The 11,281-nt window shown below is 42.5% G+C and overlaps 1 protein-coding gene across 6 annotated transcripts in view; it reads right to left on the bottom strand.

The window, feature by feature from the left end:
• The window catches only part of LOC147023369 (neuropilin and tolloid-like protein 2), a 154,311-nt gene that overhangs the window by 86,143 nt on the left and 56,887 nt on the right, over positions 1 to 11,281 (bottom strand). For 3 of the 6 annotated variants that reach the window (XM_085888704.1, XM_085888706.1, XM_085888703.1), the window contains exon 3: positions 3,233 to 3,400. In XM_085888704.1, coding sequence (XP_085744830.1) covers positions 3,233 to 3,400 — 168 coding nt within the window. The remainder of the gene's footprint in view (positions 1 to 3,232; positions 3,401 to 11,281) is intronic. The other 3 variants (XM_085888707.1, XM_085888705.1, XM_085888708.1) reach the window with 1 other exon arrangement.

The raw sequence follows: 11,281 nt of genomic DNA, 5'->3' as shown, positions 1-11,281 counted from the left end.
GCACATTTACAGTGGATGAGACACCTCCCGAGGCAACCACCGCACAGCACCGCGGGACCCAACAAAGGTGGAAACGTTCGATGTGAGATTGGAATCGATGTGAGATTGAAAGCACGGTTACATTTTCCTGAAAGGAACAACCAAGCAGCTTGGAGAGCGCTCAGCAAGTGGCTTAAACACTCAAGCAAGCACTCCAACAAAATGGTTGATAAGAAACGGCTCCCTTCGCACGCGATTAGCAATCACCGAACCGTCGTATTAAACATACACCTCCCGGAGACGCCGGAAATGTAACATCTGTCCAAGTTGGACAAATGAACACTTTTCTAGGAGTTGGAACTGCTTGCAAATTTGATTCTGGAGCTTATATTTTGTAATTCTTCTTGGTTCAAGAGAAACTCGTGGCGATCGCATGTGCGGAAATGAAATAAAACAATGAACGCTGACGTCTCTGGGCGTTTATAAGCATTGCAATTTACCCAGCGATTCATAGCTATGATGAACAGGCATTCGATAATAATATGAGTGAGGAAAGCGAAGAAAAAAAACTTTATCGTTAAGAAATCTTTGTTGCTTGTTCCAAGTCAGGGCATGGTTGAGCAGGCTAAAAAAACATCATGGCTTCAGACCAATCATTCATTTTATGCAATCCAATCCAATCCAATCAATCAATTAATCAATTAATCTGCCTTTAACAGGACTACATTAGAGCTGCCAGATGAAACCGTCGTGAGCAAGCAGGATGAGCCGGACACCAAATTAGGTTTATACACGAATGTATTTGTTCAATAAATTGGCACAAATATACAAAAAGCAAACTATCAATAATCAAATGGATCCAATTCCAACTCAACAAACCCCAGTTACTATAACCAGTATATTCGCTCATGGAACAAACCAAGCGTTGGATGGGAACCTTGATTAATCTATGTCCTTAATACCTTTAGACACACTATAGAAGACAAGGGGAGCCACAAGACAGCAGAGTTTCTCGGCCAAACCCAGTAAGTATCTTGTGCAGCAAATGCCCAGAACAGCCACAACAGTCCTAGCAGACTGCAAAGAGTTGGGGGGGGGGAACATGGCCCGATGGAGTGGGAGTGACATTGGCATGGAGGGCGTGGTTGTTTTCCTCTTTCAGCTCCCTCCAGAGTGGAGCTCTTGTCTTGGTGATTCCAGGGTCTGACATTGATCCCTCATAGCCCCCACATTTTAGTTGGTCCGATGGATGATGATTTATGCACATCTCCTAACCTCTACCATTGGTTCAAGCACTGACCAATAGGCGGGGTTTACACCTTTCCCACCTTGAGTTGGGGTTTCTTGCACCCATGCTTATCTGAAGTGATGGCAATGTTCTTTGTGCTGCCCAAACTCATGAAATCGCTTAGTGTAGTGCAAAAAGGGAATATTTAGACAGAAAACAGAGGAATAAAACATCAAATAAGGACTCGCAGGAATGAGGAATTTTAGACGCACACAATAGGGAATTGGCAACGCATGTCTGAAATGACTTAATTTTTTTTTTTTGTATACATAGTTGAGGCTCGTGGAAGAGCTAGAACTAGTACACTGAATGGATCAGAACACAACAGGACAAAAGGAACAGCAGAGAGAGAGGAGGAAACAACAACAGCAGAACCGAAGACCAAGACAGGGGGAGGCAGACAAACAATGGGTGTGGGGAGGGATGGGGGCAGGAGCCAGGAGAGAGTGCATGCATGGGGTGGACAATATTGTTGAAGGAAACTCTCAAGAGAGAAAACTAGAAATTTAGACAAAGGAGGGATTGGGTGGGTTGATGAGGGGAGAAAAGATCATGTTTTTGGATTGGGGACGATCTGAGATGGTGGTGAACAGTTGTGACGAAAACTTCAAAATTGATCACTTGGCGTTTTACATCACAAAAACTTTACAGTGTGATCCAGAAAGGCAAAATACGGTCATAGTATGTCCCAAAAAAAATTTCCAGGTGTAGTGTGTCGCAGAAAAAAAAAAGTTAATTATTTCTTCTTCTTCTTCAAAAAAAATCATTATTTCTTCAAAATCAAGTGAACAAAACCCACACATTTCTTTAAACCCAAGTGAATAAATTAGGGGTGTGGACCTGTTTATGTATGCCTGAGTGTTTGTTCCCTTGCGGTCCAACGCATTGATGTTCCCAGTAGAAAACAACATTTTAATTTCGGTTGTTACTCTATTTTTATAAAATCCAAATCATGCCATCATCATGGATGGTCTACTCCCTCTGCATCAGATTGCGACGTGATCTCGTAAAATATGGATGTACATTCGTAAAAATTGGGATGTTCATGGACACATGATGTAGATCCCAGTGAGTCCTCCCTGGTCACGTGGCCCGTTTTTAGTGTGAGATTTAGTGTGGGTGTTCATCTGGGGGAGGATTTTGTCTGTGGTATGTGCTTATTGGCATATCATGGGGGTTCAATGCTCCAGGCATGATGCGGGTTTATCATGAAACACACTGGACTCACATTTAGACTTTTCACCAACAAATTTGTTTGGCTGTGCATCTTATTCATTACAATGGATAATCGCAACTGCACGAACCTTAAACTTAACACACACACACACACACACACACACACACACACACACACACACACACACACACACACACACACACACACACACACACACACACACACACACACACACACACACACACCTCTTCAATCCACGTGCCACACCAGCGCTCGCAACTGAGCAACAGGGAGCACCTGTCTGTGTAGACTGACTGAATGATATTGTGGGTAGCAGCACAGCAGCTAACACTGGTCTTAGTAGTGGGATATTCTGTCTTTCACAGATGCAACCAAAGCCTGAAGTTCCATTGTAATTTAAACATAAAATTGTGATTTTTAAAATTTTTATTTTAAATACTGCATACGTACAAATACCTGGAATTAGATAACCCCCATCCTCACCCCTCCTGCTGCTTTTTGTCTAATTTTCTGCTAGTATATATATATATATATATATATATATATATATATATATATATATATATATATATATATATATATATATATATATATATATATATATATATATATAGTCATGTGAATATAAAATAATTTAGTAGTATTCATAAATGAATGGTGATAGGTTGACCTAAACTTGTAGCTGTGTGGAAAGTAAACCCCCTCTTCAAATATGCTAATACGATGAGGAAAGCAGGATAGAGCAGTTTACTGTTATTGCATCTTACCTTGCAATGTGAAGATGCAATCTTGCTTCAGGGGGTAATGATTAGGGTAGTTTGGAGATGTAAACCTTCCACCAACACTGCTCTCCACCCAGGGTTCACATTTATTTGTCAACCAAACTCCTCGGGCTGCTTCGACTCGCTGCACCCCATCTAGCCCAACTTTGTCTGCTTCAGAAACAACAGAGAAGTGAAATGTACTCCCCCCACATTGGCTTGAGTGTCAATGTAAATGCAGTTAATTTATATGATTTCATGACAAATTGCATGTGCAATTCTGGATGAAGGTATCACTTGATGATGACAAAATAATAATTGATGTAATAACAATAATAACAGCATTAAGGATCCATACATACAATTATAAGGAGCAATGACAATAAAAAAAATGGGACAAATTGAGGAAATAAATGGAAGGAGGGAAGATATGTTGAAAATGGGAATGTGTAGTTAGGAAGCAAATTGATGTGTTACATTTATTGAAGGTTCATTGTGCGGTGTATCAATCACCCAACAAGCCTGTGGGCTTAATATCCATCCGAGGGATGGCACATATACCTGTATAGTATCTTCCATTTATCATAGGCTCATGGTAGAGCTTCTACATACAGGTCTTGGACAAAAAAATGGAAACACCTGGGTAAATGAGACACACCAAGGAACGGCTTCCACACAGGTGTTGCCCATGTGTCAATTAAGCAAACAACATCCCCAGCATGCTTAGGGTCAGGTATAAAAATGCTGCATGGACCTGGTTGTCTGTAATTATGGCAAGCATGGCTGCAAGAAAAGACCCCTCCCCCAATGCCCCCCATCCATAGAGCACATGTGGTTGCCCAATGGTTTGATGAGCATGCCACCAATGTTATTCATATGCCATGGCCTTCTCAGTCACCAGATCTGAATCCAATCGAGCATTTATAGGGATAATCTGAAATGATGCACGAGACGACGTTTTCTACCTCCATCACACAGGTGCGAGTTGATTGACTTTTTCGTGGAAGAATGGAACCACATCCCTCTTGCAGAATTCCAGACACTGGTGGAATCTATGCCATGGCGCATACAGGCCGTAATGGCCACCGCATGTGGTGGCCGAACACCGTATTTAGTGACTTTACATTGGTGTTTCCATTTTTTTTTCTTGCCCAATACCTGTACATCACATGTAGCACAAAGATTAGAAGACATAATTGTAAATTACAAGGGCATTAGGAAACAATAGATTTGCATTAGTAAATGATACAAGTAATGCATGATATATTTGAACCTGGGTTTCCAGCATCAAAAGCAATTGATTCACTTGAGAAGGATAAAAAAAGGCCAACCCAAAAGAGATTTCAAGAGAAGAGAAATGAGAAATTCACATCAAGTGGGAATGGGGGAGGGATCCTCAATAATTTTGCCATTTTACATACGTGACAACACATAGATGATCTAAACTGTTGTGGTGGAAGGTTACGCACCAGAGATTATTTGTAGCTTATTGGGTTTGCATCTGCATGGATCTCAATTTGACTCGATGTTCTTCTACTCATACGAGTCCAAGAGGATGCTGCACTTGCCTTTGGATGGTCTCGTCGGGGTGGAATATCCGACCAAACTATAAACTGTCGGACTCGTGCTTCACAGGTAGGGTGTTACATCACAAAATGTGCCATCCCTTGGATGGACGTAAAGCCAGTTGGTCCGTCTGTTGGGATTATCTGGTGCATGTTAAAGACCCCACGGAGTCTTTCGAGAAGAATAGGTGAGTTATGGCCGGCTCCTTGGCCGAATTGCAAGATCATGCCACCTTCATTGAATGCCAGGCCTGGCAAGCAGTTGGTGAACGACTCGGGCAAACATTTCTCCTTGGCAAACCCCACAAGAAGATGGGATTAATTGGGCTGTTAAAGAAGTATAGTAGTGGTAGTCTTCCACCCACTCAATGAATAAATCTGATTATTCTTTGTACTTTGTTATATACAGTATATGGGAACTTGGATACAAGAGGAAGCCTTTTGTCCCATAATGCTTGTGCTCTTTATATGATCTATTCATCATCTTAGTTTCACTTAATGTCCATATCCCCTTACATCAATAAATATCCAATAATTATTTAGTTAGGGACTTTAATCAGGCCACTGACACACAATTGCCAACACTTTTAGACAGATATTGTGGGATGCTTTATACCGACGACCTAACATGAGGTAGCTTTACTTCTATTTCCCAATCCAACAGGTGGTGTGTTAAAGATTTTTTTTTCGGTTTTGTTGGTCAGTTTTGACTACACAGGGGAACAAATCCATGAACATACAGCTCAGACGTGAACACACCGACCGATGATGCCATAATGCCGGCGCTCGGTCAACAACTCTTCAATCCACATCTCATCCTTCTTCCTCATCATAAAGATTGTCCAACAACAAACTAGGGAAAGTCTGCTTAGCTTTCAAGATCGGTCGAGATCAAGTTCATCAAACTATTCAATATAAATCACATTGCTGACACTTCTAAAATATCTGCTTGGTCTTAAAGTAGTTTCTTTTTTTTATATTTTGGACTGAGTGAGCGATGTTAACAAGGTATTTGTGGCCGATATTGTCGTCATTCTGGACACGAGTAGCAATAGTCATGCAACAAGGTGAATGGGTTTTCATCTATTGGAAACAGTCAAGACGAGCACAATGGTTCTCGAATACGAGAAAAACGTTTGCTTGTTAGATCATGAACAGCACAAACAAAAATATCTCTCAACCTCCTTTTGTTGAATTATAATACTTATCGAACAGTTGTTTGCAGTGGAGGGGTGGAGTTGGGGGCGGAGGGGACAAATGGCTTGATGTCCATCCCCTCCCAACTCTAGCCCATCTTTGCTCCCCACACCCCAACCCCAAGTCCTTACCCTCACAATCACAACCATAAGGCATTAATCCCACACCCACTCCAAGCCTTCAAACCCACTCCCAACCCGTCACGGTCGCCTGTCCAGCACACAATCCCATGAGTTATGGGAGAAAAGATACGTGTTAATGAGCAGGTTAAGGCCAGTCACGGTCGCCTGTCCAGCACACAATCCCGTGAGATATGGGGAAAAGATACGTGACCATGAGCAGGTTAAGGCCAGTCATGGTCGCCTGTCCAGCACACAATCCTCTGAGATATGGGGAAATGATACGTGTTAATGAGCAGGTTAAGGCCAGTCATGGTCGCCTGTCCAGCACACAATCCCGTGAGATATGGGGAAAATATACATGATCATGAGCAGGTTAAGACCAGTCACGGTTGCCTGTCCAGCACACAATCCTGCGAGATATGGGGAAAAGATACGTGATCATGAGCAGGTTAAGGCCAGTCACGGTCGCCTGTCCAGCACACAATCCCGTGAGATATGGGGAAAAGATACGTGACCATGAGCAGGTTAAGGCCAGTCATGGTCGCCTGTCCAGCACACAATCCTCTGAGATATGGGGAAAAGATACGTGACCATGAGCAGGTTAAGGCCAGTCACGGTCGCCTGTCCAGCACACAATCCCGTGAGATATGGGGAAAATATACGTGATCATGAGCAGGTTAAGACCAGTCACGGTTGCCTGTCCAGCACACAATCCTGCGAGATATGGGGAAAAGATACGTGATCATGAGCAGGTTAAGGCCAGTCACGGTCGCCTGTCCAGCACACAATCCCGTGAGATATGGGGAAAAGATACGTGACCATGAGCAGGTTAAGGCCAGTCACGGTCGCCTGTCCAGCACACAATCCTCTGAGATATGGGGAAAAGATACGTGACCATGAGCAGGTTAAGGCCAGTCACGGCCGAATGTCCAGCACACAATCCCGTGAGATATGGGGAAAAGATACGTGACCATGAGCAGGTTAAGGCCAGTCACGGTCGCCTGTCCAGCACACAATCCCATGAGATATGGGGAAAAGATACGTGACCATGAGCAGGTTAAGGCCAGTCACGGTCGCCTGTCCAGCACACAATCCCGTGATATATGGGGAAAAGATACATGACCATGAGCAGGTTAAGGCCAGTCACAGTCGCCTGTCCAGCACACAATCCCATGAGATATGGGGAAAAGATACGTGACCATGAGCAGGTTAAGGCCAGTCACGGCCGAATGTCCAGCACACAATCCCGTGAGATATGGGGAAAAGATACGTGACCATGAGCAGGTTAAGGCCAGTCATGGTCGCCTGTCAGCACACAATCCTCTGAGATATGGGGAAATGATATGTGACAAAAAACGATCCAACACCAATTAGCTTCATCCTGATGCATTTATACAGATTGTTGAAAGTAAATAACGACCTCAGACAAAGTCCTATTATAATGACGTGTGTTTAAACCCTACTTGAGAGAATGCCACATTGTTCTTTGGGTGGTGTGTTAGTTAAAAGACCGCTGCCTTGATCGCTGAGGCCGTTCTCCACAAGGCTCGTGATGCCTATCAGCTCAAAATTATTTTAACGGTTGCTTTGGTCATTCTACAATGAAGTGAAAACTTATAGGGAGGGCATGGTGATTGTGAATATGACAGCTCCGAAGACGTCTTTGACTTCGCATAGCAAGGGTGTGTTCCATTACCAATAAGCTTGCAGAGTGCTCGCCAAGTGATTAAACACTCAAGCACATACTCCAACAAAATGGTTGATAAGGAACAGCTGCCTTAGCAAGCTTATTAGTCATGGAACACAACCCTGGAAGCACACACACACACAAAAACACACAAAAAAATAAAATAAAATAAAAATAAAAACCAAACACACATGTGGTTTGTGAATGTTTGTATGAGTGTTGGACAGTTCGCCTGACTCGATTCACAATTCCTCCTTGGAAAAAGGGTTTGAGGGTAGTTGAGTAGCAGCTGAAACCCAAATCCTATCCAGATCCCTCCTGATGCCTCCATCTTTGCTCTTTACTTCTTCAGGTTCCTTCTTGGTCTTCCATTTCATGATGTTTGTACCATATCTTGATGCTGTTTGGACTGTGCTTCCCCGCTGATGGACCTCTGGTAGCTTGTACATGTTGCTGTTTGAGCCCGAGGAGTAACTGCTGACGTCCATCTGTCCGGGTTCTTCCCGACATCTTTGTTCTTTGTTCCTTTAGCATTTCTTTCTATTTTTATTTATCTATTTACTTTCCATAATTCTCTTTATTCATTCTAATTCTTTCTTTTTCTTCCCTTTTACTCTCTATTTCGCACTTTCTTTATCTATCTCTCTAAGGAGAAGTGAATTGTTGCAGAAATTTTTCTGCAAGGCTCACTTGGCTGCGCCTGAATGGAATTGAGGGTAGTTGAGTAGCGGCTGAAACCCGAATGCTATCCAGGTTCCTCCTGATGACTCCATCTTTGCTGTCACAAAATAGCACGATTTTTGAAACAAAACCGAACTCGGAACACAAAGTAACATGTAAGTGAGAGAATAAACAGTTAAAACGGGACAGATAACGACCGGAAACTTAACTTTGAGATCGTCAGCAGAGAGCCCCGAAGGAGACCTGTTGACGTTCCACACCCGGAACCCCTTTAGGGAATAACTTTAGGGAATAACTTAATTTTCTTATAATATTCATTTCCATGAGTATATTCACTTTATCTCTTCAAGCACGAAAGAAAGGGCTATCCCTCCTTTGGTTTTGTAAAATGGGAAAGTGCTTTTAAGAGCACAGTCGTGCTGTGAAAATGAGGAAGTATTCTGTGCCCATGTCTCTCACGGTGATATCTTAAATCATCAGAACACTAACAGAACAAAGTTTAGCTAAAAGCAAGCAAAAGCAACTTTAATAAAAAATAATATATTTTAAACATAAGTTTTTCTCAAAATCATTCAAAGCAAGCTGTTTAATTTTTGGGTTAAAATGAGTCAGACTGCTTGGGAACCGAGTTACCTCGCCCGAAGCAAAAATGCGACTCATTTCCTTTGAGACAGATTTCATTTCCCTGAAAAAACCCATTGTTTTCACATTTCATTGACGTCATCAACTTCCCCTATTTATTGCTTCGTATGCTCAGGATTCGTATTTATTGCTCGGGTTTCGTATGTTTTATTCAGAGAATGGAGTATTTAGAAGAGAACTCTGACCTTGCAGATCAATCGTTTTCACAAGATGACAGGTGAGATCCTTAACCCAATTCGTTATTTGTTGTTTTAAGCAGAAGTAAATCACTATACAACCAATAATTATTTTATGTCTTTTTCTAACAGGTTGTCCCCAATAAGAACATCATTGATAACTGATCTTGAAAATGAGTTATTTAAATTACACGACGAATGGCTAAAAATGAATGACTTCCTTGAAGACATTCGATCGTTCAGAAGAGAATTGAATGCCATTTTTCTCGGCTGGCAAGAAATTCTCTCACGTCCTCTAACCTTGAATGAGTCGAGTCAAAGGTGAGAAATTATCCCTCTGTGTGTCTGCGTGTGTGTGTGTTTATGTGTGTATTTTTGTTTTTGTATATATGTGTTTATATGTGTGTGTGCATATGTGAGTGTGTGTGTGTGTGTGTGTGTATATGTATATGTGTATGTGTGTGTATATGTGTGTGTGTGTGTATATGTGTGTGAATGTGTGTATTTGTGTTTGTGTGTGTGCGTGTGCATGTGCGCATGTGCGTCTGTCTGTCTTTGACTCATTATTATTATTTTTTCACTTTAAGCACCTGTCTGGATGAACCAAACACACAACTTAATCTTTTGGAGGAATCTGACACGACACTATCTTTTGGAGGTAAATGTTATATTTATTATTTTATTAAGATCATAATATAATCATCTTTATATACCCTAATTGTTCTTCACTCTTTGTTTTGAACAGAATATGTTGATCGAGTTTCAAAACCAAAACAAACCATCAGACTGCTGCGAAAGAAGATTTTGTTCAATGTTATTACTTTTGTTTAATTATAAATGCTTTCCTTTTAATTATCTGATTTTGAATTAGAAGAAAATAATAAAGGAGATGTAAAGGGGAGGGGGGTGGGGGGAGGGGGGGTAGGTGCGCTCCCCCAACGACCCACCACCCCCCTCAACCCTCTCACCTCCCCTTGTGTGTGTGTGTGGGGAAGGGTGGGGGTGGGAAGAGGGGGTGGTGTGTCAAAGGTGGGGGCTTCACAGGGGGTAGGGCTTGTGTAGGTGAGTGGGGCTTGTGTGGGTGGGGTTTGTGTGGATGTGGCTTGTGTAGGTGGGTGGGTGGGGCTTGTGTGGATGGGGCTTGTGTGGATGTGGCTTGTGTGGATGGGGCTTGTGTGGATGTGGCTTGTGTGGATGGGGTTTGCATGGATGTGGCTTGTGTGGGTGGGTGGGTGGGCCTTGTGTGGATGGGGCTTGTGTGGATGTGGCTTGTGTGGATGTGGCTTTTGTGAGTGGGGTTTGCGTGGATGTGGCTTATGTGAGTGGGGCTTGTGTAGATGTGGCTTATGTGGGTGGCGCTTGTGTGGATGTGGATTATGTGAGTGGGGTTTGTGTGGGTGGGGCTTGTGTGGGGTGGGGCTTGTGTGGATGTGGCTTGTGTGGGTGGAGCAATTTTTTTTAAATTAAATAAACATGTTGTGTGGGAACTAATAAACTAATCACTAATTATGTGGATATGATGGATGTGGATGTGGCTTATGTGGGTGGAGCTTGTGTGGATGTGGCTTTTGTGAGTGGGGTTTGCGTGGATGTGGCTTATGTGGGTGGGGCTTGTGTGGATGTAGCTTTTGTGAGTGGGGCTTGTGTGGATGTGGCTTTTGTGAGTGGGGTTTGCGTGGATGTGGCTTATGTGGGTGGGGCTTGTGTGGATGTGGCTTTTGTGAGTGGGGTTTGCGTGGATGTGGCTTATGTTGATGTGACGTGTGTTGGCGGAGCCGAAAAGGGGAGTCAGTCAAAAAAAACAAAAAAAAATTTCAATTTATCTTTGTCTTTTGTAATTCCTGTGAATAAAATGAACCTAAAATCTCTTCCCCCTTTAAATCACATAATTTGTAAGTCCAAGGAACTGCACCAACGACATCAACAATTTTAAAAAGTTCATTTGTCCATCGCTTGGTATAACCTTTTTCAAAATGAGATTTCCA

Source organism: Eptatretus burgeri, chromosome 7 (assembly GCF_056783735.1).
Source record: "Eptatretus burgeri isolate ZD-2024b chromosome 7, Ebu_testis_v1, whole genome shotgun sequence".
Lineage (NCBI taxonomy): Eukaryota > Metazoa > Chordata > Myxini > Myxiniformes > Myxinidae > Eptatretus > Eptatretus burgeri.
Note: the sequence above shows the minus strand (reverse complement) of the source record. Positions and strands in the feature narration are given on the sequence as shown.